General features: G+C 29.8%; 2 protein-coding genes across 5 annotated transcripts in view; one reads left to right on the forward strand and one right to left on the reverse strand.

The window, feature by feature from the left end:
* The window catches only part of LOC111635034 (cytokine receptor-like factor 3), a 34,006-nt gene extending 30,198 nt beyond the window's left edge, over positions 1–3,808 (reverse strand). Inside the window, exons 1-4 of one of the 3 annotated variants that reach the window (XM_023379881.1) lie at positions 3,660–3,808; positions 2,696–3,449; positions 2,536–2,626; positions 1,616–1,803 (exon numbers count right to left, since the gene is read on the reverse strand). The gene's annotated coding sequence lies outside the window, so the exon portion shown is untranslated. Of the gene's footprint in view, positions 1–1,615; positions 1,804–2,535; positions 3,450–3,659 lie in introns of all 3 variants that reach the window. The other 2 variants (XM_023379882.1, XM_023379880.1) reach the window with 2 other exon arrangements.
* Positions 3,809–16,572: 12,764 nt separating this feature from the next.
* The window catches only part of LOC111635038 (unconventional myosin-VIIa-like), a 39,291-nt gene continuing 28,207 nt past the window's right edge, over positions 16,573–27,656 (forward strand). For both annotated transcript variants that reach the window (XM_023379886.1, XM_023379887.1), the window contains exons 1-3: positions 16,573–16,824; positions 26,031–26,180; positions 27,370–27,515. In XM_023379886.1, coding sequence (XP_023235654.1) covers positions 16,701–16,824; positions 26,031–26,180; positions 27,370–27,515 — 420 coding nt within the window. In that variant the 5' untranslated portion in view covers positions 16,573–16,700. The remainder of the gene's footprint in view (positions 16,825–26,030; positions 26,181–27,369; positions 27,516–27,656) is intronic.

Here is a 27,656-nt window from a genome sequence, read left to right on the forward strand (position 1 = left end):
ATCTGTTAATCTTCTTGGCACAGGTGAAACAAGTTTTTTACATAAATCTTGACATATTTTTCCATTTTGCAGTAAGTTTCTCTTTCAATTCAATGGTTTTACTAATTATATACAGTATTCATACATGTAACTCCAGCTAAAGCATATTCATGACATTCATGATCTGGTGACTGTGCAAGTGTTTCTAGTATTGTACTTTTGGAACAATATAAAGTAGCTACAAGTGAATATTAAGTACCTTATGCTTTGGATCATTATCCTGATAAAATCTGAAACTGTTTAAAATGCCTATAATTGCTGCACTAGCCTTCAAATTGTGCTTCAGAATATTTAAATAAATGCATTAGTCCATATTTGAATCTATAAATACTAGATTTTCAATACCTTGTGAGGACACACATCACCCAGACCATAATGGAATCTCATCCACGCTCCACTATTGGTAGAATATTTTTGCTTAGCACTTCATTTACTTTCATACTGTCTTTTTACCGTCTAACCAATAACACCAAGTTACCAATAACAAATATTATTGCAACACAATGAAAGGTGATTTTTTTGTAATAATTTATATAAACATTAAAATAATGTGGTGGAGATTACGGGATAACGAATAAATCGAGATTATCCCGTAATCTCAATCACGCTATTTTAGCGTTTATATTAATCCATCTATTGTCGAAGACATTAAGTAAGAATTTATGACTAGATTTTATCAGGGATCCAACACACTTTATTTTTTTCTTATAACAAATTGCATAGTTCTAACAATTTCTGAAATTTTTCTGTAACTTGTTTCCATTATTGAAATAAGAAATAAGTTTGTGCAGTTCAACAGATGTGTTCTTTGATTTATGTCTCATATTACTCTAATAAAACTGCACTTCACAACAGAAAATTGTAAAATAATAGAACACACAAACTTCAGATAAATTTACAACCATATTTTTGTGCCCAAACCAATACTCGTGCTATGTCAAAAAGTTGCATTTTTAGAAAATTAGTATAAATAAATGCCTATTTAAGTGATAACAATTCATCATTAGATTTTCACCCAATTTCTATCATTATTAATTATAATTTATAAAATTTAAGTACTGAATAATTTTTACATCATTTATATGCTAATCTTTTGTGTTACACGAATGAAAATCCATGTGATTCACTGTATAAGTAGACATTCATTGTCACACATCACCTTATATGGTGAAGTATGTCAACAGTAGGCAGTATGTAAAAAAATTTACGCAGGGACTAAACAAAAATGTATGTAGAGAAAATGTATGACCATATATTTCCTTTTGGGATAAAATTTTATTGTTTTTTTCTAAAATTTAATATTTAGATACAGTCGACCCCCTATAACACTGTTGATTATTCCGTTTTATATGAATTCCATGTTGTACGAGTCACTTAGATTTTACAAATACAGTCGACCCCCCTATAACGTATTCTGTGAACGGCTCACGTATTTGTAAAATATAAGTGTCTCGTACAACATGGAATTCATATAAAACGGAATAATCAACAGTGTTATGGGGGGTCGACTGTATTAGCCAATTTTGAAATATGAAAAAAAAAATTAAACTTTATAAAAAAATACACTTGTACTTACTTCTAAATAATACGTATAAAACGAAATTTTTGTCTAAAAATATCATTCATTTACGTACTTAGCCGACGATATCACTTTGACTCTCGAAATTTTTGATTTGAATTAAGATGTCAACTTGTTTATTTTCGTCATAACTTATTTGAATGGCTTCCGAGAAACCGGAAACATGTGTTGAAAACAAGCGCCACCTGCCATTGTACAAAAATTATCAAAAATTAATTTAAAAAAAATATATTGTTATGTATTTTTGAAATTTCAATGTTCAAAATAAAAGTAAAAACTTGGATAATGTTTGTAACGAATAATAAAAAATAATAATATAACTATAATATTATTAAAATTTTTAAATTAAACTCTTACCGCCTTAAAAAAACTAAGAGGGACTCATTTTAGTAAGCCCAGAATCTTTAATTAATGCTCTTAGGTAAAAATTAGTAATACTTAAATACAAGCGAGACTTGTACGTAGATAATTTCTTACCGTAGTAAATTTCCAGAGATTTAACAGAAAAATTCATCACAAAACGATTACTAATGCTAATGTATGAAATTTCATTTAATCAATGCAAGGTGTGTGATTACCAGAGCCCCTTCGGCCGCCAATTTAAAGTCTTTTAATCTTTAAAATTAGCGTTTCCACTTCCCGGGACGAGGACCCAGGGGTTGGATTTGTGGGAAGCGTGTGTTCGGGTTGTTTCATTGTGTGGAATTACACAGAACGAGGCGCTTGACGTGTAAGTGCGTGAGTGCGAGAATTCGAGTAAAGGTTAAACGGTGTATATCTTCGTGTACAGTGATGTTGTGTCCGTGCGTGTGTGTGTGTATGTGTTTGTGCATCTTCGGCATGTCTAAAAACAGAAAAATAGTCAATTACGATGCGAGAATAAGGTGTGTTAAAAAATGAAACGAAACAGTTCTTACCATCGGAAAATATTCACTCGTACGATAAATGGTACTTGGTCCTCTTCGTGGTAAAGTTGGGGAGGGAGATTCTTCTCCCTCCCGAATGTTCCTACAAAACACAAAGGCAGTGAGAATACGAGAAGTTTATTCATTTATTACCTAAGGTCAAGATTATTACCTTAACCAGACAGCCTTTCTTCCCGAACAGTGTTATGAGAAGAGCGAAGGGTTCGTTAGGCTAGCCTAGGCTAACCTAACGAACCCTAACCGGAAGCTCAATCCTCATAACAGCTGTTTGGGAAGAAAGGTCGGCCGAATGTCGCGTCCGGTGAAGAAACGTGTCAAGTCCGTGGGTCACGTCCGGGTAAGAAAGGTCACGTCCGTTAAAAAGTGTCATGTCCGGGTAAAAAGTGTCGAATCCGGTAAGAAAGTCGCATCCGGGTGAAGAAGAGGAAATCGAAGAAGATCACCGCCTAGGCCAAGGCAACCGCAGCCGTCCGCAGCAACTAAACCACGGACAGCACGGTCCCTCGACTTCGGGGGCTCTCTCCTCCGACTCCTCCCCGTCCAGACTTCGGCAAGGCGGTGGCGTCGCCGTCGCGGACGAACGGGCAGAACACGACCAAACAGAAAGTGTCAGCTCGGACGAGCTGTCACTTTCGACATCCTCCACAGCAAGGTCTGTGGCCGGATGACCCCCGAAGACCTCGGCCAAGCGCACTGGGCCCTGGGTGTAGCGTCGCATCATCCCGACTCCGGGAGGATGCCACGCCACGCGCACTTGGCCAAGGCCTTCTTCACCCGCTGCCTGTCGCTCCTCGGACGGCACGGAACGACAGACTCGTTCCGCGTCGTCCGAGGAACCCTCTCCCTCCGGCGCCACCGCCTGCCTCCGCCGGAACCGCCTCCAACAACGCAGCAACGTCTTCATCCTGTAAAAAAGAAAATTTGCAATTAGTCCAGTGAAAACAAAAGCTTAAATTAATGCTTAAATTCTTCCGAGTAAAAGCAAGCCGCCTTTTTAAATCTAAAAGATTCGAATCCGACTATCGAACGATGTGCCGAGATGTCTTCTGGGACCGATTCTCCAAGTAATATTAAATCAATTCTTACGTCTAGGGTCAATATGGACTAAGACTTACCTAAAAAATCTTGAATCCTCTCCGCAAAAGTCCACAAACCGCAAAAAAAGCAACGCAATCCAAGAGCACAACAAAAGCACGTCCGAAAGCAACAAGAAACACAATCGAACTGCGATTCGTCATGCGTGACGTATTTCGAACAAACGTTAAAAAACGCGTCAACAATGTTCGAATTTCGTAAAAATTAGAATGTTTAAAAAAAATCAATTTTTTCATTTTTTTTAATTAATTAATTTATAATTATTTTTCTTTTTTAAATTTGATAAATAAATTATCTTTTGCATTTACATGGCGACCGTGGAGAGGTAAAAGACGATCTTTTTAAATTCTACGTCTCGAAGCTTGACCATCTCCGAAATTCGTTCGAATAAATATGTTTTTCGTCGATTATCGGCCATGGCATGAAAAAATGGAATTCTTAGGATTTCGCCCAATATTATTTCGCTTTTCGGAAAGATTCCTCGGTCGCGGTCGGGGTTGCGAGTTTCGCGTATTAATGCAACATCAAACTGAATAAAGTTAATATAAAAAATACCGAAAAACCTTTATAATACGGCCGAACGAAAATTAAGTCCGAGACAACGGGGAAATCAATACAGAGAATAAAGAGACTGAGCTAGAGGGAAATGATTATTTTTTTCTTCTTAAATTTCTGACTTTTTAAAGGATCTCTCCCTTAAATTTTTAATTTGATCGCTTAGTCAATTTGACATTTCTGTTTCACTTGGTTTGCAAGTGTTGATCCAACTTTGAAACTTTCGCTCGTATCTCTCGTGCCATGATATTTTATTTCCTGACGGCTGAGAATTTTTATTATTATTTTTTTTTACTTACAACGCGACAATTTTGCTTTCGGAGGAATGCTACATTTATTTTCAAATTTTGTCATTGTAGACCCATAAATTCTCACTGTCGTTCGTCCGTATGTCTTAACCTCGAAAAAGGAGTTATATGAATCCGAGACCAAATGTGGAAACTTTAGGGACAGTAGGCCCCAATTAACTATATATAATCTTCCGATTCAAACCGAAGGTCACGTTTTTTTTTTTTTTTTTTTTTCAATTCAAAACGTCAGTTAACAGATGACCGGCACGACTCTATTGTTAACGGAAAAGTATGATGTACAGGGACAAGCCACTACTAACTTGAGGTATTTTAAATTAAATGATTTCAAAATATGATTAAGAATTGTAGCCCGTAATGGTGACCGTGTCACAATAAACAATTGCTCGTAGTTATCGTTTGTTTGTGAAAGCTTTGGTTTCCACTTGTGAAAATATTTACGATAAAAACTACATTTTGATCTTTGTCGTGTTATGAACCAGAGTATCCAAGTTAAAATCCTTCTGAGAGATAATAAGGAGTTAATAATTGTGAGAAAAGGCATTTTTTCCATTAAAAATAAACAAGGAAAACATGCCAGTAAGTGCAAGAGACTGATATGTAGAAACTACACCATTAATTAAGATGTGTACAAATTGTGCACTGTATTCATCATTGTGGATAACAAAAGTATATTAAGACGAACTAACCTTTTGTTCGTTATGTTGGAGACACTGAAGCCGTGAGCGCCAATAGCTACCAATCCGAAATAGGCGAAATAAAGAGAACTGTTTTAATTTCGATCTATGTTAATTATCCATAGTTAAGAAAGACGTGATAGATATTACTAGTCTGACAATTGGAAGAAGAAACTTTTTATACGCTCTCCAGCCTGGCGAAATAGAGTCTGTCTCCTTGAAGTTAACTACGAAGGCTTTGTACATTTCTAACCTTTCAAGTTGTTTCGGCCGAGGCATTATTTTTTGTCTATCATTTCTAAACAGTGAGGAAATTGTAGGGTTTTTCTGAAACTACAATTTTATGTACTGCAGCTTACCAAATTAAAAAATAGGCGGTTTTCTGGTAATTTTTAGGATCCGAATATTTGGCTTGGTACTGTAATAATAATTATAAATAATAATTTATTAATGATTTATTTGGTATTTACTTTTTTTTATAAAATAGTAAATACCACTTTTCACTTTATTGTTATGTTTGGCAATAAATTTAAAAGTTTAAATAAACAAGGAAATATTTTTAAAACCATTGCAACTTAAAAGCTTAATGACGAGATCTTATGATAAAATAAATATATGTTTTGAATGATATGAGAATGATAAAATATATGTTTTGATGTTATTCAGAATAGGAAAAAGAAAACAATTTCATATATACACTTTCTATAATCTTAATTTTATTACTATATGACTATAATAATTATAAGAAAAAATTTTTTCTAAATATCATTTTTGAATAGCTGGTTTTATGTTCAAGTATGTCTTGTCTCTTTAATCCCACATTAAGTTCGGTAGACTATCATTACAGCTTTCAGGTTAAACACTTCTTTTATTGTTTCCACATACGCATTTCGGACTTATATAAATGTTAAGTCTCTCTTCAGTGCAATACTATGGTTCTGTCTTTTAAAACCACCGTGTACAACGGATAACATTGGAAAGATTTTAAAATACAGCCCTTAAAATTACCTCAAATACATTTTCACCATTAAGACGGAAAACCTGTTCTCTCGATCCATTTGTTCTCAATATTCTTCTAAATATCACCGAAATATTATATTTAATGAATTAAGTGTTTCATGTACCCATTTAAGTACTATTTTAATATATTAATACCGTAATAAATAAACTATTTAATCTTTAATTTTCATTTATTTCTATCATCAAAAGATGGCGTAAGTGAATAATTGAGTTTCTAAGTAAGAAAACCAATAGTAAAGTCTGTTTTCATGTGTTTACATAACTGCTTACTACTTAAAAGCATCCATTAACTTAATTAATATTTTTTAATATAAAAAAATGTGATTAATTCGTGCAGAAAATTATATAAATTTATACAACTGATTTGTCCTAGTTTAATTCAACGAACAGATTTATTATCTATTAGCAATTGATATTATGATATTAAAAAAATAATATGATAATATTGCGAATAAGTATTAATAAATGCCATTTTATTTTTATGTAATTAGCAAATATTTATTAACTTTGTGCTTATTTATGAAGGTTTAAAATATTTTTATTTATTTATTTATTCAGTTTTAGTACTAATTATTTAAAAATTATATTTATTTTTTTTATTAATTTTTAATTTCCTTAAATTAATTACATAATTTACATTGATTATATGTAATATCTATTTTAAAACTAGTACTTTATGGACAATTTTCTGCTATAAATGTTTTAATACCATGAATTTAATTATAAATAATATGTTTTATATAGGGGAGACCGGGGCAAGATCGGCATGTTAAGCTTTATTTAAATTTTGTGTAATAAATACTGCTGTAAACTGAAAAAAAAGCTTTGCATATTGTCTATTGGAATGTTACCTTACTATAGAACTGGTTAAAATCAGTTTGGAAATAAAAATAATTAAAATAATTACAACTTTACAAGAAGAGAGAAATTGACGAAGTTGCCCCGGGTATAGGGGCAAGATCGGCAACTTCTCTCTTTTTGTAAAGTTGTAATTATTTTAATTATTTTTATTAAAGTTGCCCCTGGTATAGGGGCAACAGTAATGGGGCAAGATAGGCACGTATATAAAATTATGTTATTAACAATGTATAAGTTGGAATTCACTATTAAAACAAAGAAATACAAATCCAACACCCATTTAATATTATTACAACGAAATGCAAGTTCAAAGACATATATACATGAATAACAAATGCAAACATGTTTTCATTTATCATCTGTTTGATTTTTATCCTTTGCTTCTAATGTGGCTTTATGTTGCCGATCTTACCCCGCTAGTCATGATTTCGAAACATTAAGTACAACCCTGAGAACAGAATGCCAAGCCACGATCTGGCCACGTGAATAAGTTGAAGTTACATCCTTCTAACAGGAAAAGTAACTTTCGTTATCATGGAATTATAACAAAACCTGCCAATTCAATATAAATGGAAAAAAAATATTATATGGAATTGAACGAAAATGAAAATTTGCTTGATAATTCAACTACGCTTGTTGGAGAACAATAAAAACACTACACTCAACAAGCCACCAATAAAACTCAACTGCCTAACCTATAACCAAAGTCTTCTTTTAATTTGTTTTTAAAAAAAAGAGCTTGACAAACTTGCCCCGCGTGCCGAAGTTGCCCCGGTCTCCCCTAATTATTTAATTCCTTTATTAGAATTTATTTAATTTAGAATTAACTGTTAAAGTTCAATAAAATTATTGCTTACATATATTTTTTATGGCATTTTAAAATAAATTCAAACGGAGTATTAAAAAAACTGAATATAGCGCTTTATTACATAATCCCATTCATGTAAAGTACCAATGAAATATTTATTAACGGATTTTCCTGTAAATATTAGAGAATTTTACAATAGGCCTATCCGCGAATTAAAAAATGTTCGATTTTGTTTTCCAACCAATATCATTAAATCATGCAACTTTCAAACTTTTAAACTCAAACTTGTGTGTAGACCTCATTACTATATACTGTATAATTCGTATTGTTTGAGATATTTCACACCCACCACCATAATCAGAGGTGAACAAATAGTAACGCTAACTAGAGGTTTGACTTATATCTCAGTGATATAAAGATAGTACAATATAATAAATTACATATACACAGGTAACTCTCGGTATTCGGCTTCTGTTTATTCGCGATTGTAAAGATATGACCTACTACACCACTATGCTTTACAATACTGTACTTCCATTGAAGTACAATACTTGTAAAAAAACGTACGTTTGTTATCTCCAATTTCTATATTTTTGACTTAACCAAGTAAAGTACAGTAACTACTGTAGGCCTACTACCAAACTAAGGTCACCGTATTACAGTAACAATGACTTCTGCCAAATCGTACGTGACAAAGTTTCTGTTACAATTATGTAAATAGATTACGTACAGTAAAAACATAATTTCATACAGTAATAATAATAATTCGCTATAACAATATGAGACGACCAAACAAATAGTCAGTGAGGGGTTTGAGGAATGTAGACAGAAGATATTGAAAACATACTGTATTAGAACGCTGTAGAAACCTGAAAATGAGGAACTGCACATGATAATTACAGAAAATTTGCAAAGAAGAAAGCGAAGAAGAAGCTAATGAATAGGTAAAAACGCTAAAGCTGCCAATATATATATAACACTATTGATGGCTTGTGTAAGGAGTTGCAAGAATGATGTGACCCTATTGCTGAACTTTGGAAGCAGTCTGGTTCCTATGTGATGAAGTCTTGAAGGACACGAATAAAAAAGTCAGCAACATTTTACTCAGTTTTTTCAAACTGTTATAACTCCTCTACAATCACTTTAAAACGTAAGACTGATTGGACTGCAATTTTCAGAAGTCAGACATAGGCCTATGCATTCCTATTATTGTTCGTCCATCTATCCTTTGTTAATCTCGAGAATGAAATAATAATAATATATTATTTAGAATTTATTCATTTATTATAATATAGCATAAAACTATAACCTTCTGCAATACATACAATATATACTGTATTTGTAAACCGTATAACCAGAGGGTATACAATATTCCTATGGTAAAAAATATCGTGGCATATACCCTTCACGACAGCCCTTTTACGAGTAATTACGTATACAAAACAATTAATACTTTGCTATTTTCTTATTAATAAGTAAATAACTAAACTACATTAACATCAATATTCCTTACAAACAGGTTAATATTTGTAATATGAATTATTTATAATCTATTATTTTACGAAGTTTCGTGATTTATGGAATTTATATTACTTAAATTACAGATTAAAAATCGATTTATCAAAAGAAATATACAGTAATATTTATTTACGCTTAAAATTTATAATTGGACGGTCATTTTCAATCTATCTTCGAGGACCTCAAAAAAATTTTAAGATTTATTTTGATAATAATTGTTAAAATTTCAACTGATTTAATCGCGATTATTCCAAAAGTTATTAAAAATATATAGTGGCTACGTATTTATTTGTATATAAACATAATAAAATCATAAAATACTCTTAGCTTTCCAATATTTAAAGCTCTCGTTTGAGAAAATGACACTTCTTTCTGAGAAGATCGACATTTTTTTTTAACTTCAAGAGTGATTAGAAAGGTTGCGGCCGACGTTTTCAACGCGAAAACGTGTACGTCGGACGTTCAGCACCGCTTTCCTATAAGCCTAGAAGTTTGACAATGGTGTTTGGATAGTCAGTGGAATCATTATCGACGTCCCAAACACCATTGCCAAATTTCTAGGCCTTTAGGAAAGCGGTGCTGAACGTCCGACGTACACGTTTTCGCGTTGAAAACGTCGGCCGCAACCTCCCTNAGGGGTACAGAAAAAAGTTAGTTATTATGGCAGAAAAAATAATATATTATGTATCACAAACTAATAGTATTAAAAAATTATTAGATAAATAATGTTCCTTGCAACAATCACAACTTTATTATACATTTTTTCTTTTAGTTTTTTTTTTCTTTAATTTAAAGTTACAATATGTAAAATTAACAATACGGTTACTTACTAAATTTCTTAAATGAGGGGTACAATCTAGAGATATGGCATGTCACGGGGTACGCTAATAAAAAAAGGTTGGGAACCACTGCTATAATGTAAAGAAAATTGAAAATCTCTACAATAAAATCTATATTATTTCATTTTTTGTAATTTTATCACTTAAAATTCAACTTTAATCTGTTTATAATTAGCAACTTATTATTTTTTTAAAGGTAGACAGCATAAGAAAACACGAAATGAGCATTATCTTTAAAGCAAGGTAACTCTAAAGACCTTGAATATGCCATTAGTAATCATTCGTTTCCGCTTCTTTACACTTATAAAAAGTGACACCAATTATTACTTCTACTCGAAACGTTGTAAAGCAGAGATTCATTTCTACAGGAAATATAATCTTAAGAATTCTTAATGTTAAGTAATTAAAATTTTATTATTATTTTTTTTAAATTTATTTAATAAATTTTATTTAACTTTTAAATTTTAATATGATTTTTTAATTAAGCTATTTACTGAATTAATTCATAATATGTATACGTTTTAATTTTTTTTTTTTTTTTTAGTCGTATATACCGGTATGATATCGTTTCATCTTATCGGCTTTGTTTGTTGAGCTGTATCTTAAGAATTCTAAGTGTTGTTTTCGTCAGGGTTTTTGCATATAGTTAGATTATAGAATATCTTGTAAACTTTTATATTATGCCAGACAAGTTTCATTTTTAGTTATAATCAAGATATATTTTTGAAAACTTTGACACGTGATATAAATATTTAAGTCCGTATCAGTAATTAAATTCCATCAGTTCTCATAGTTATTAAAAAATTTTTTAATTAATAACACCCGAGGAAATATCTACAGTTGAATTATATTTTTAGTTATTATATCTGATTGATTTTAAACAAAAATCTCTGAAAAATACATTGTTTTTTTTTAATTTAATTACTTTTTTATATTAATTTTTATTAATATTTTAAAATAACTACTAAACAAGGTAATAAATATTTGATTAAATTACGAAAAACAATTGATACAGCATTCCGAAACCGTTTTTATAGTATAAGAATTTAGTATTAATTATTGTCATTACGAATTATTATTATTGTTGTTATTGAAAAAAAGAACATTTATCTTAATTTATGCTATTTAGTTGTGTTAATTTTATTATTGTTATATTATATTAATTAAATATCTACTCAATATAACTATAACAAGGAAGTTATTAAAGTAACATCTGACAACAACAAAAAAAAAAATTGCGATAGATCGAAAGACAAAGTTTAATTAATACTTTATTTTTATATTATTAGTAAATCTATTAATTTTGATATTGATGAACTACTCAAACAGGAATTTATTAGATTAAAAATATATATAGTTTAGTAAAAAAATAATGGATAAATTTACGAATTACAGTGCTATTTCCTGTTATTTATTTATTTATATTTTATTTATGTTGATAATTGTAACCTAAATATATTAAATTCAAACAAAAATTCATACAAAAAAATATTAAATTTATAATGATAATAAGTCTTATTCCAACTGAGTATACAAGCCAAATGTTTTTTGCTGGTACACCACTTTTAAAAAATTAGATAAATTTCTCAATCCCTTTCTAAATAAAATAAGTTTATATTCCAAATAGGATGAAAGAAAAAATTAAATTTTTTATAAAATATAAATCAAAATTCAAACTTATACATTTTACTTTACTAAAATTATATTAATTATAATATATTACAATATGAATAGTATTGTTAAATATATTATAAATAATTATATTATGTTAATTGCTTTGCTTTTTCTACTACATCTTGTTCTCAAAATTCAAGTTAATGATTACTGACAGTAGTTTAGATTTAATTGTTTAATACAAACAGGTAATCTGACGTGTACGTTTGATAATAAATGTACACAAATGAAAAAAATTTAACTATATTAGAGATACGCCCTATTTATTATATGAATAAATAAATTGATAAACCAGATATCACGTATTAAATTCTAATTTAATTTGAAGTTGTATATTAATTAAAGTTTTAAAAATACAAAACACTACAAATATAATTTATTGTTATTAATATTACATTAAATATAATGCTTAACTTGATAATATTTTAATTAATAATACTTTAATAATATTTAAAATACGAGTATTATTAAATTCTACAATAAATAACTTTAAATTTATATAAAATTAAACCATTGTTAAATTATCAAGCGCTTCCGAGTGTGTGTTTATATACGTTCACTAATATTAATGATACATGCAAAATATACATGAGTACTATGTATACTGTATATTCTATATGTATAATTTCTTAGTACGCTGATCTAAGAAACTCTAACTTAAAAATTGTTTTTAAAATGTTTATTATTTTTAGAACATTTACATTTAGCACGAGTGCAATAATTTTATAATTAATATTATGCTTATTCGAAGTATTGTAGTATTCATCAATATATATTCTTAGTTAAATAAGAGGAGAAAATTTTCGATTGGTTTTTAAATTATTTTTGTTTTAATATATATTTCTTCGATATTTTAAACAGATCTGAATAGATATTTCACAATATATGTTTCAATAAACACAAGAGCGTAGTTCAATACAATTCATTTTACGAATCTTGACTGGGCGATGCACGATACTGGAAAAGGATGCCAGAAGTTTTGAAAAGAATTTACTCTGATTTCCTCACGACAATACGAATTTTAAAAAAAAATTAAAGAAATTTCAATTGTATCTGTCACAAAACTTTGATTTTATAACAATATTCTTATATTTTGATGATAATTTCGGGCATACATTCCACATTATCCAATGGTATCCACGATCCTAATTATGCATTACAGTCTAATATAATCCTAATTAATAATCTTGTATTGTTAAGACTATGTTACATTAACTTTCATATTTAAAAAAATACAAAAATGGTTTCAAATCTGATAATTTATTATGTATCTACTTATTTTAAAATTAATTTATAAAGATATATCTCAAAGCATTTATATAACGTCCAATCGGTAATTTTCTCCAAACCTTGACCCTAATATAATTATCATTAAGAAATATTTACTATTTATTTTTACGAGTGCTTTTGTTATATATTTAACACTGAAAATACAATATTTAATCCTCAAAATTGTTTATGAAAAGTATATATATATATATATAACTTAGGTTACATACCATTTTCTAAAGTTATATAGCCTAATAGGTTTATAAACAATATAATTATCAATATTTTATACTTTTTCATATAAAGTAAGGGACCTCCGTTATAACGTAATAACTTTTGAAAAACGTAAGGCATAATCATAATAATTTATATATAGAGACAAAGCCTATTTCTTTTCCTAATTCCCACTACAACCAATGATGTTCTTTAGAACCCATTATGTCTATGTTTTAACGCTGTTGGATACTTTTATTACAAAATATCAGTCCAATCTTACGAGCTTATTCGTAACATTTCATTACTGTACGATAAATTCACTATCTCGCTTCATTGTTTTTCTGCTTTTATACAGTAATATTTTGTTATGAAATATACAGTATTATTATAATGTTTTCATTGCTACAGCAAATAAAACTCAGTTCCTATACAATATCTAATTAGGTATTAAAACTTATTGTGCTGCTGCTTATAAACATAATCTTTAATGATTTCTATAAGTGTTTGCTAATAAGTTGATAGAGATTTTAAGTATTTAATATAATGCTAAAATCACAGATTGATAGGTAATTAGATGTTTTGAGTGTTTTAGTGTCATTTGGGAAAATTGATTAAAATTATTTGAATGGAACAGAAACGAGTTCAAATTTTTTCCATAAGAAATAATGAAGAAACCTTCTGATTTCGAATTCCCATTCTTCGAATCGTTTCCATTAAAGCATTAAATTCGGATAACGGGGTATGGCTCTATATAGAGCATAAATATCTAATACGAATGAATTACACGCTGTCATCCTATGCTCTGAGCGATTTCCTGCATTTTATCCGGCTATTTATTTATTTATTTTTTTTTTTTCGTTATCAGTTAGCCCCCTTTTTTTCAAAAAGTCGAAAAGAGGTCATCTGGTAAGTGGAAGGATAGAGTCCGCCCCGAAGCATAATTTAAATCCGGACCCTCCTGATAGAATGCGATAACTTTACATGCGGTCACACGATCAGCGACACTTTTCAGACTGTTTTAACACAGCATTCATCTTTCGATATTGATTATTTAAGATATTTTTCGAAATAAAATTAAATTCGATACCAGACTATTTTTCAAAGATTTTATAATAATAAATTCATGAATCACAAAATGTAACACATTGTTTATAATACTGTATATTCAATGCTATTATAAGCGATAAATTTATAAATCAACTATAAATTACTTCCATATTTTTCGGTAGCTACGTTAATAATATATACTTTATGCATTTGTTAATTAGAATAACAAGAATTAATTCATTTATTTTCATTTATCTTTCACATGCTTCTCAATGGTTATGAATTTTTATATTTGTTTGAACATCTGCTTTTTAAAATGAGTCATTAAATATTTTATTGGGTCTCTTATAACCACGTAATCAATTTGATTGGTCACGTATTCTATTACTACACTGTTTGTTCGATTATGTGACTGTATACGAGGTATTAAATTATTAAACCAACCTTAGATTAAAATTTTATTGCTTTTTTTGTAATGTTTACAGTCGATCCCCCTATAACACTGTTGATTATTCCGTTTTATATGAATTCCACGTTGTACGAGTCACTTAGATTTTACAAATACGTGAGTCGTTCACAGCCCGGCACACGTATTTGTAAAATCTAAGTGACTCGTATAACATGGAATTCATATAAAACGGAATAATCAACAGTGTTATAGGGAGGGTCGACTGTACTTGATATAATACATATATTTAGATGATTTAGAATGTAACAAACATCATAACGATTTTTATCTACCATTTTAACGGGTCTATAGTTTAGTATTTGTTATAAATCAGTCCTAATAAATAACGTTAACCCTTCAAATTTTATATAAAACAATAAATTAGAGTATCTTATCAACTCTTTGAATAGGATTATCCATTGGCATTTGGATTAATAACAGGATAAAAATTAAAAAGATAAATTTCTTTTAAAAATCTTCTTCCAACTTCTAAGAATTTCTAAAAGTCCAAAACCTTTTGAACTTCCAAAAATTATTCTAATTTTTTATTTACGGATTGTAAAAGATAAAACGAATTTCTACTTTATTAGTACTGTATTAATACATTAAAATATTTATAAATATAAATTAATTTTGAATTTTTTATAATATAAACTCAATAAATACAGGAAATTAAAAGTAATATTTATCATAACGTAAATTATTATATTTTATCTTTATTACTTCTTATTCGTTTTGGAAAAGATTATAATTAGTATCATAATTACATAGAAAAACTTAACTGTTTTATTATATTTTTTTTAAAAATTATACAGTTTAAAATTATATCAACATACAATGCATTCTCTAAAATGGAAGTTCACTATCGTGACTCGCTAGTATTTAGTCTTGTGACCCCCCTCTTAACCTTCGAGTAACTATTGATGTTGTTTAATAAAATTTAAGAGTACTTTTAAATTGTAATTATCATTGCATTTATCTTCATTACAATTTAATTATCATTAAATGGTAATGAAGGTAAATGCAATAATAATGATGATTAAAATGTAATGAAAGTTTACCAAATAATTTGCATTTCATTTTTACAAACAAAAACTCACTAAATTCATGAAAAAGTACAAGTTTTTGTTAAATTTTTTGAGTATGAAGTTGTACTTTATTTCAGTTCATAACTTTTTATTATCTCTTAAACGATAATTAATGTTTAGAAAAATAAATGAGGTACACGAAACTTTCATTAATCAAAGCTATTATACTCTATTCAAATGTTATAAGTTATAAAATTAATTATTAATTTTAGAAGAACGAAATCGATAATTAAGAAAAACTCGTGACTTACTTAACCTTGTGAAAAATAGCGTTCACTAAATAAAATTTTAAGATTTATATATATTTATAGTTTATTTAAATTAGAACGATTACATAAAAGTTATATATTTTTAAAGTAAACGATAGCGAATAAAAAACGAAAAAAAAGTAATATCAAATGAAAAACGACCAATGAAAATCTTCTTAACATTTTATTGGTACTTCCTCTTAATTGATACGTGAGCACGTGCTGTTGTTTACTTAGCGACCATTACCTGAGTCGAGTCAATCTCCCGCCAGGTGTCTCCATAAGAGGTGATGGCGCCTGCACCAGAACTAGTGGGCCACCGAGGGGTCAACATGCCGACCTACGTCCTTCTCCCCGACCAGTTGTACGGGGACGTACTACGTTACGGAGAAGAGGTTACGGATTGTCAACGCGAATTACGTAAGATACGCGACAATATCCGTGCTTTACGTAAATTAAGGAATTATTCTTGTAAATCAAACGTTACAATGAGGCAAGCAACTGTAGAAGATGTTAGAGTTACCAGAAATCGAACCGAAAAGGGATGGTATTTAATGCCAAAACTCAGCAGTCTATGGAAAAAGTATCGTTGCGATTCGGCAATTACTCAAGGTGAGTGAAAATTTAATTATGTCTACGATAAATAATCAAAAAACATGTTTACTCTAGCAGACGACGTTCTGATTCAAGCAGACGAAAGCCGGTTAGGTATAGAAACTTTTCAAAATTTCTATAAATTTTTAAATACAGACATCAGTAAATGTAAGTTTGGGAAAATGATACAATTGAAAAAGTTTTCATTTTTAATTTAAAAAAATATACAATTAAACTCGGCTTATTTACATATACTTGGAAGGAAAAGAGCATTTAAAAACACTAGACAATTGTTTTGACGAGACAACGAAAAAATCTATTAAAGTTATAAATATTTATCACGTGATTAGTTTAATTCTGTATCGATGGATATTTTTCGAATTCGTGACTTCCCCCATATCGCTTTTCCTATTGACCGCTATCTTCCCAGTCGGAGGGTAATGGGCACGGAGCATGCGTGATGATAATCGGTGGGGGAAGATCACGTTCCACAATCTTTTATTATAGGTTTGGTGTTGATAACGGATGTCAAGGTGGAGTAACATATATCCACGATTTTCCCATCACTGTTCGATGGTTAGGAAATTCATACTTCCCCTCTTAACCTTTACAGTACACCTTAAACGAAGAAGTTTTTATACCCAGTACAGCAGATATTGACCCACCTACAACCTTAGTATGTGACGGAATTTTTTCCCTGGAGCGAGATTTAAAGCAGATACACGAAATTCGTACCCTTGTTTGAGATGATGCCCCTGTACATAAGTCTTCCTTACATTGTATACGGTGAAGCATTCCGAACAGGCGTTTATTTATTAGATTATTCTGGCAAAACTAATATTAGAACTTTTTTTTTTTTTGAATATCTCTAATGTATGTTTATTGTTTCTGAAATTTTTATCACTCGGAGACCTCGGTTTGGGAGGGGATGGAGGGGGTGCAAGGTGAAAGGCGACGTCACGACTCGCGCCACAAAACTTGACCTTATGGGTGAGGTATAGAGGTGCAGATAAAACCGCACGCCACTGCATGTAATAGGACGAGACCAGAACCACATAATTGTCTGAAGTTGATAACCACTTGTTTGGTACGTGACCTTTGTAGACAAATGGACGTGATCTTTGCTCGATCGTTACATGTTTTCCAGTTAAAAAGAAGGCATTAGAAGATGATTCATTTTGTTACCAAACTAAAGAAAATATTATAATCCGGAAGATGTAAGTTGTTTGTGTAACTTTACTAAAAAAATACTTCGTATCAAAATGTTCCTGTATCAGTTAAGCACTAACCTTTAACATGTCACAGAAATATTACCACGCATGAAAAAATGATAAGAATGCTTCTAACAAGTTAATTTGATAAAAAAAATTCTATGCTTTTAAATACGCAATTCGCATTTTAATGAGAAATCAGAATTCGAACCCGTGAAATATAGTGACAAGGTCTAATGTTAAGAGAGGGGAGAAGGTCACTCAACTTAGTAAAAGTGTACGTCTTGGAAGATTCCATTTATTTAGTTGACATTGATGGATGAAGCGTAATTGCTTTTATATTCATTCGATGAATTAAGAAAATTTTCTTCTCTTTTCACGACATCAATTGAGATGTGTATTTTTAATGGCAACTCGCATTTCTTTGTAATTCGTCATTTCCAAAGTTGCTCAATATCCAGCATCAGTTCTCTATTAATGTCAAAAAATCATCTTTATCTACCGTGGTATTAATTAATAATACTCTAAAACTAGAGCTCATATATAATTTTTATTTAAATCTAATAAGATATTGACATTAATAAGATAAATTTAGACCTGATATACTATGATTTCCCAATTATGTACTGTATAACATTTAAATTAATTAATTTTATTTAAATTTTATTATTTTAAATATAAATTAGTCTAATTATGTCAGTTTTCTGACCAATACAATATATTTTGTATTAAATTATTGCGAAGATTGATGTGAATATAAAACACTAATTATATAAATAAAATGTCAAATCTGATAAGTCGCGCCATCTGGTGCTACTATATACAAAGTTAGTAGTTTTACTTAATTAGAATGTATAAAAAAAAAACAAATTGTGTAAGGAATTAAGGAAAACGAACAAACAAAAACACTTTAAGAAAAATAAAAGATTCCTGTTTCACTGTTCTTTATAATGGATCATACAATAAACATTCTCATGCCATTTATTACAAAAAAAAAAAAAACTGCTTATGATAAAGAACGCACATTAGGGTTTGTCTTTCAAGAGTATTATTATATTTGTTTTATTCTAAGAATGCAACAGACAAGATCTACAACTGTTGCAAAATGACGGGATTTTCTGTAAGAGAACTGGTCACGTTTATCATTATTTTTCGATATACCGAATTGATAATGAAATTATCTTAAATACCTCAATAAATTTAGCCATTAACGAAAAACAGTATAAAACCACGAAGGATCGAACGCTGATATAAATTTAATCTACCTGTTTAAATGTATCCCAGGTTAAAAAATAAATAAATAAATAAATAAATCTATCGAGAGTGCTTAGATATCGAAGATCATTTATTCCGATAGACAGAAAATATCTCCACGTTTCTTTTTTTTATAGTTAATAGAGAGGTTGCGGTCGAAGTTTTATTCTCTCAAACGTGAACGTCGAACGTCGAGCGCCACTTACAAGATTGCGGCGCTCGACGTTCGACGTTCACGTTTGACAGATGAAAACTTCGGCAGCAACCTCTCTATTAACTATTGTATGATGTACAGTTATGTGAAATTTATAAATTTATCTATTTTAAAAGTAGGAAATATCTACATAAAATTCAAAATTAACTAAATTTATAACAACAATATTGAAATTTGTATCTAACTATAAAGCCAAAAAAGTTATACTTATAGTCTATTTGTAGTTCTAAAAAATTAAATTTAAAATTACTTATTAAATAATTCACTTATTTCGTATTGAAATAAATTATATAATCTCATAAATGTAGATTTTAGTAAAAGTTAATATGAGAAAACTGTGATGAAAAACTAGTAGTGATGTAGCCAGCAATTATGTTTGATAGGGAGTAGGAAATAAGCTTAAATTAGCCACATGTTCTTATGTTTAATTAATACAAACAATAAAACAACATAAGTAAATTGTTATATTTAAATTAAAATTTATAAAAAAGAAAAAATTTTTTTTTGGTTATGATTTATCTATTTTTGAAGGAGAAAGGTTTGGATTTATGCATATATACTTATATACAGATATATTTAATATACAAAAGACTACAGTCCCTTAGCTTTCTTTGAATTACCACTGAAGATTAATAATACAATTTTATCCATAGCTAGAATTTCACAAATATGAAATAAATTACAGATGAATACTTTGTAATTTTTTCTATATTTATTTCTCTTTTAGAATACGTCTATATTAAATTATGCGTGGTAAAAAAAATTAAATAAAACCGATTCTTTCGGAATATAACTTTAATTCTAACGAGTAAGTATTTTTTAATTACTCGAGAACAAAATCATTCGACTAATATCTCATTCTGAAGATAAGTAATTGAAAATGTTTAGAATAAAAATTATATTCCTAGAGATAAATACAGAGTATAATTGCTTTATATTTACTTTTATTTTCGTTTCGTTTATTTGAAAACCAGAATGGATCTTAATTTGTATGCATGCTTATGATCCTACTAATTATTACAAAGAAACAGATGCTTAGAAAACAGCTAATTTATATCGAAACTAGCTTGTATGTCCGGGTTGCTCGAGCATTTGAGGGGGGTAGAGACTTGGTGAGGTTGAGTTGGGAGAGAGTGGAAAAAAAAAACATAGTCTTAGTAACTAAAATGTACAGGTATTCCTTCATTAACGTGGTTAATTAATTAAAACTTTCGTCGCATATATGAAAGGATTGTCGTAATTAATATTCTCGCGTTAAGCAAGAGATACCTCTACATTTATTAATCTCAACCATTTACAATAATGAAATTGAGAAACACAAAAAAATTGCTAAAGTTAACAGGAGGTGAGATCCCGACATGTTTGTCCTATAGACTTATAATTGTAGTCTACATTTGTCACTTCCCCACGCCTGAACTATTACACCTTTCTCAAATCTCTCTTTAGCGGCATCATCTACACAATAAGAACTTTAATTCGATACCTGAAACGTATTTTGAACCCCAACCGTTTACTCAAACTAAGTAGGGCAAGCCGAAACCCTCTTTCAATTAATATACAGATAAAAATTCAAAATTATCATTTAAAATAAAAATAATGTGTTATTATGCATTTAAGATTCGATATTGGAAAAGAAGCCAGTCTTTTGGCGTTTTTACTGCTTAGAGAAGACGATTTTAAAAGTAAAATTATTATTTTATTTAATTAGTTATATTTTAATTAAACAAATTATTTCACTTGTATTTTTTCCCCTTCTCTGTGTTGTGCTGCCCTCTAGCGTTCAATTATATAATTATACAGATTTACAGGGAATTAGAGTTTACACTTCATACCAATTTCCAACTAACACTTAATTCGTGCATTATGTAAATTATCAAGGAATCTTTTAATTTAAAAAAAAAAAAAGAATTGCATAGCTTTCATTCCTTCACACAATTAAAGTTTCACTAATAATCGAGTTAGTTTTACTTGCTTAGAAGGATGAAAGAAATGAACATTTCTTGTCTCAACTTTTCTGTCTGCACGTTGACCCAGCATGCTAATCCATCATAAGTTCCTCCCTCAAACCGCCCACTCTCACGTCTACAGCCTGTGCAGGTTAGAGGTCAAAGGTCGTGGGAAATGTAGTTTTCTCGAAATAACTCTTTGTTATATATACTTTGCACTGACCAATTCGCATCTCCATTTTCTTACATGATAAAAACAGAATAAACGAATGCTTTAATCGGTTCCCTATTACTAATATAAGAATGAAGCGATATACTTGAAGTATTGTTTTGTATACAAATAGGAAGTGGATATTTCCTAAAAGAGATCAGTATTTTTTTAATTTTAATTTCATAATTCTATATATTTTGAGAGAATTTTGGAAAAAAAAAAAACTTAAATTGATTAAATACATGTGTATTTTAAATAGTTGTGCTGTAGTCTAATTTAGGAAAATTGTGGATTAAAATATAATTAAAATCTACTTAAAATTTCTTTCAATTCTTTATTAAATTCTCCAATAAAAAGTTAACTTATAAAGCTTTATTTTTATAATTTAATGAGAAAATAACACATATTGTTAATTAGTCAAAAGTCATTAAATTATAGAAAACTGCTGTCGTTCCAACTACCAATAAACTAAAATTTTTATCATTACAATTTAACTGATAAAAATTTCCTAAAAAAAAAATAATAGTTCAGAAGTGTAAAATATTTTCAGCATGCAATAGAATCCTCCATCAGAACAAGTTATAAATGCAAGAGTAATAATCAGGAAAGTTTGCAGGTGCAAAGAAGGCCAAAAGGGTCAGCTGCACAAAAACTATAAAGATCAGTAAACATATTCATTTCTTCCTGCTTGAATTTTTTTTCTTCATCGTAATTGTATTCGGATATATTTACAGGCAATATAAAGTAAAACCAGTTTGACCAGATGATTGAGTAATGTACATATAGACGGCGCTGGTTTTAAAAGAAAATCTTGCCACCCCCACCGTTTAATGATGGTGTAGATGCTCTGCAAAGTTTCAGGATTTGTAGTATTTCGTGATGAGGATAAAACTGTGTTGCTTATATTAAGCGAAGATTACAATTAATATTACTATTGAAGAGTCTTTGTTCATTGATAAGCCGATAAGAAACGTCATGCATTCATATCTACACTATACTTTGTTTTCAAATTCATTACACGTGTATTATTATTTTCATTATAACCAAATTTAAACAAATATAAACTTTCTATAATTATAAATATGATCGTAAATCACCTTCACTTACGTCTCATATAACGCAATATAAAATGAATTTGATCGTGCACTATGAAACTCGTGAAGATACAATAGAATTTGATAGTTCCTTTTCGATTTTAGAATAATATTAAATGATTTGTTTTACTTTTCGACAAGTTCATTGAGTTACTAAAAAGATATATTAATAAAGCTTAGTTATATTTTAATTAATATAAAATACAAACTATTGGTTCGAAGGATATAAACTTAAACAAGGTATAGTCTATTTTATAGATAAATTGCATAATCTAATGTAATAAATTAAAACGAATTAAAAGCGATTTTAGGGAAGTAAAAATCTTAGGAGAAAACCTAAAAGAATTTTTAGAAATTGAAAATGAATTTGAATTAATTTTATTTACTGGAGTTTTTCAGAGGAGGAAAAAAAAAACATTAATTTTTTTATAAATAATTATACCTATATTAAAGAGAACACGAAAATTTAAAATTAATTTTTAAGTATCTTATTAATATCGATAGATACAATATGATTTTTGAAATTTTCTTTTCATTATTTCATTAATTTATAATTTGGCAAAGCAATGATGGTAGTTTGAGTCGAAAGAGTTTATGCATCTGTATACTGTCTTTATTTGCACTTTATCCATTGAGTTTGTCAGAGAATTAGCGCTATGCGAAATCAAGATAAACCAAGAAGTCCCTCCACTCAGTCTTTGCACTTCCCTGTGCCTCGAAATGGAAGCAACCCTTACCTGTAACGGTCTCGCCAGTGGTTGGACAAGAGTTGCTGCTACCGATTTCGTCTTCTCCCCCTCATGGCCGCGAGACGTAGATGAATACAAGTTATCGTGATGAGAAGTTGCTGGCTTCTTCCTCTTCTTCGTTTAAGTCCTCAAACCATGATTGGGCAACGTTAAAGCGCGCGTTACTCAACATCGTTAGAGGTGATGGCAACACTCGGCCTTTCGAAAATCTTCATTCTCGATAAGTATTTCACCGAATTACAGAAGTTCTGGGAGACGGAGAGAAAATTGCAAGGTGAGTTACCTGCAATTACTTACCTCTAAAATCACCCATTCTTGTGGTCACGTGATTTGGGATATATGTCGAGCTTTTCGAAGAGATTTGAAATGCTTACTTCCACCTTAACAATTGTTATGAATCACGTAACCCATGTTGCAGTTGCGGGTGCGTTTTATGGCAGTGGTCAGTCACGTTTGTGTGTAACTAGATCCGGATTCTGCCGTGAAACAGTAAACGCTGGATTCGGATTACCGAACAGAGTCTGGAATAGTGGTAGTAGAATGGGTACTATTCCGAATTATAAGCAATGGAATTTATTTTGACTTTACTGCCACTGACTGTAACGTCAAAGCCACTGGAATGTATATGACCAGTGCACCCCAATGCATTTAAACGCCACTCTTATCTTAAGTTCTAAAGAACCGTCTTCTTTTCCTTTCGAGAGGTCAGAGGTTGTGCAGAGCCGGGACGTCGAAAGAGGGAACGAAAGCTAGAAACCTGCCACACAAGTTCTGCCGTCTCATGCGGGGTGCTGAGCGCTGTGTTGACACGATGCAATTGTTGATGGTTGACCAAAAAGAATAATTCCGCTTAATTCTTCTCCTGCATAATTTCATGTTTGGAAAGTTGTAGTTCTTTTTACTGCTTGAAAATACAAAGGTCATTCAACTCTTTTGACAACACATTTAATGTCACGCGTCTTCGTGACATGTGGTGGCGGACGAAAATCTTAACAATCTCGTATCATAATCTTATCAGGACTTTAACGAAGCTATATATTCTGCACTGTTTCAAACAAAATCTAATTAAGCTGTAAGCAATGTAATTTATTTCTGTCTTGTATTTTGCTTAGTATATTTGTAAACAAAACTCACGTGTAAAACATTTACAAATCTAATTTTAATTATAATAATATGATTAATTTACTTAAATTATCAGTTTATTTAATTATATAAATGATTTAAACTATTTATTTAATTTATTTTAAATTAAGATAAGTTTATAATAAATCTCTCAGTAATAATTAACATATAAACAATTTTATTGTCATATTTCTTATGTGAAAAATTCATATTTTGTACTCAAGATTTGGGAAATAATCAAACGAAATTTTAACCGTTTTAGCAGTAAAATCGAGTGATTTAAATAGAATTTTACTGTAAAATTACTAATTCAAATTATTGTTAGTTTACTCACTGGTTAACAAAATATAAATACGTTTACTTTAAACTATTATATAAATATATCACATATAAACTTAGAGTAGGCAATGACATATAAATGGGATTTTTTTGATCCTATGAAAATAAACAATACTTAAATCTGTCATTTCACCTTTCGTAAACTTGTATAAAGTGAGATAAGCAAAAGCCAGATAGAATTTTTCTCAGTAAAATTTAAAATCGTTATTGCAAAATATATAATTCCCATATACAGATTTAATATTTATTACTATCAAAAGTATCATCAATAGATATTAATAGTTTTATTAGAAAAACTATAAAGAAAATATGAAAATTTTTCATTGATTTCTTTGTGATTCTGAATAAAAAAGTAAAGATTTCTAATTTTTTACCAAAATTTAATACCCTGTCGACCTCCCAATAACACTGTTGATTTTTCCTGTGAACGGCTCATGTATTTGTAAAATCTAAGTGACTCGTACAACATGGAATTCATATAAAACGGAAAAATCAACAGTGTTATAGGGGGTCGACTGTATATTATATATATAGGCCTATATATATTTTTTTACTTTCATTATTATGTAGATATTTCTAGTAATTGTCTGTCTTACTAATTACTATGTATATTACATTTAGATGTTCAAATAAATTGAATTTATAGCAGATTTGGATGTATAAATTACATATATTTTTTTTCCTAATAAAATTCAAGATTATCTAAAATTTAGTAGAACAGAATATATATAAATAACCGATTGAAATTACGTTGTGTTTTTTTCATTTAATGGCGTAAGATAAAAAGCCGCGAGTAAGTTTACTTCAAAATAGGAGTATCCTGTAAGCTCTAATTAAATCCCATCAGTTTAACTGATAGGAAAAAAGCCCGAGGATACGCACCTGTAGACAATTTGGATTTAAGGTGGAGCTATAAACTTCTTCCAGATAAAACTATCGAATTACAAAAAAAACAAGAGTACAATAATATGAATGAAAATTTTCGAATAATTAAATGTTAGTGTTTGTTCTAGCGTGATTATGCCGATAGTTTCAGCTTATTAATCATGCTTTTTTTTTTTTTTACTTTTATTTGTATTTGTAGATGCATCATCAAACGAAGCCGTCCATCTTCAGCAACGTCTGCGCAGTCTCAGTTCAGAGTTGGTGACATTAAGAAACCGGCTTCATGTGACTAGTGTTGGAGCAGCGCCCGCACCCCTCAATGGTCAGACATTTGCCGCTTATCAGCAGGGTGGGTTCATTGATGAACTCTTTTAAATATCAAAATTATTTAAAAAAAAAGGGGTAATCTCTAGCTTTGGTTTCTTCATAGTATGAGAATGAATGAAATATGGGACATAAAAGAAATATTTCATTGAATGTTTTTGAATGAATGGGGAGAAGCAGACTCGCATTCCTCGAGTTATTTCTTCCCTCCTCTCTTCACTGTTTACAGCCCTAAGTTACCTTCGGGCGTTTCTTAGGTAAGGGGAGGGAAAAAACAAGTTTGGGTTTTAAAAAAAATCGACTTATCTGGGATATAGGACATGAACGATGCTTCGAACCAATTTTTTAACCGATTCGATAACTATTAATAATCAAGATTATTTTCAAAAATAAAAACGTGAATTTCGTTTATCGAAAACACTATCATTCTCGACTTTTTTTTTAATCTTTGGACCCATAACATTCCTCGAAGTTGCATGCATATAAGAGACAGGACCTCAAAAAAACATTGACTTGAACATCATTAATCTTGACTAAGATCGTGTAATCTCTAACTTCTCCCTCGGGAAATATCTTTGAGGTATACCGAGATAAGTATAGTCAAACTGAGCATAAATTCTTCCAGATGTATCGACTTAAATATTGAACATTCATATAAAATAAATAAATAAAAGTTTGTCTGTAAGAGTTTCTGATAATCCATTAAATAAATTTACGTGTAAGTAAATACATGCAGTCAGTGGTTTCGAAACTAAAGTCCGCGGATCCCTAGGGTCCTCGAGATACTTGTAGGCTCATAAGTTGTTTCTTTTTATTCAATTTTTTAATTTATTAATTCTGTTATTTTATTTAACAATTCAAAAACCGTCAAAATAATAATAATATAACATGCCTCGGATGCTTATTATTAGTGTAATTTATTAATTAATTAATGACTAAAAGCCAATAACTAAAAATAGGGATTCGCTAAAATATATTTTTCATAAAGGGTTCCGCGACCTTTTAGCATTTCGGAATCACTGATAAGGTTAATAAAATTTTACTAGAACAAGCAGAATGTGTTTTACGTATCGTATTCTTTATCAAAACAGGATTATATATTTGTAAAATAAAAATACAGAGGTTCACAAATGATACGACTTGATTGTAAAGAGAAATGGGATCGTTAAGAGAAAGAAGAATTTAGATTTTCAAATATATTTTTATTTTTACAGCCGAACTATGTAAAAGCACAACTGGTGGCATGATTCGACAATCTGTTTGTGCTGAAATTCAAGACTTAATTCATTTGCCCGGGCCACTGACTGAGGACGCCGTCCTACGAACACTGCATGCTAGGTTCTTCAATCAGGAATACTTTGTAAGTGTAGCACCCTGTAAATTATTAAAAACGCGTTCGATTAATTACAATCTGGGAGCATATTCTGAGATGTAAATAATGAAGTTGAGTATGCACAGTGATTAATGATGTAAACATTTATGAACGGCCAATAACCGGTCA

This window comes from Centruroides sculpturatus, unplaced genomic scaffold, assembly GCF_000671375.1.
Source record: "Centruroides sculpturatus isolate CEXI.00-Female unplaced genomic scaffold, Cexi_2.0 scaffold698, whole genome shotgun sequence".
Classification (NCBI taxonomy): Eukaryota; Metazoa; Arthropoda; class Arachnida; order Scorpiones; family Buthidae; genus Centruroides; species Centruroides sculpturatus.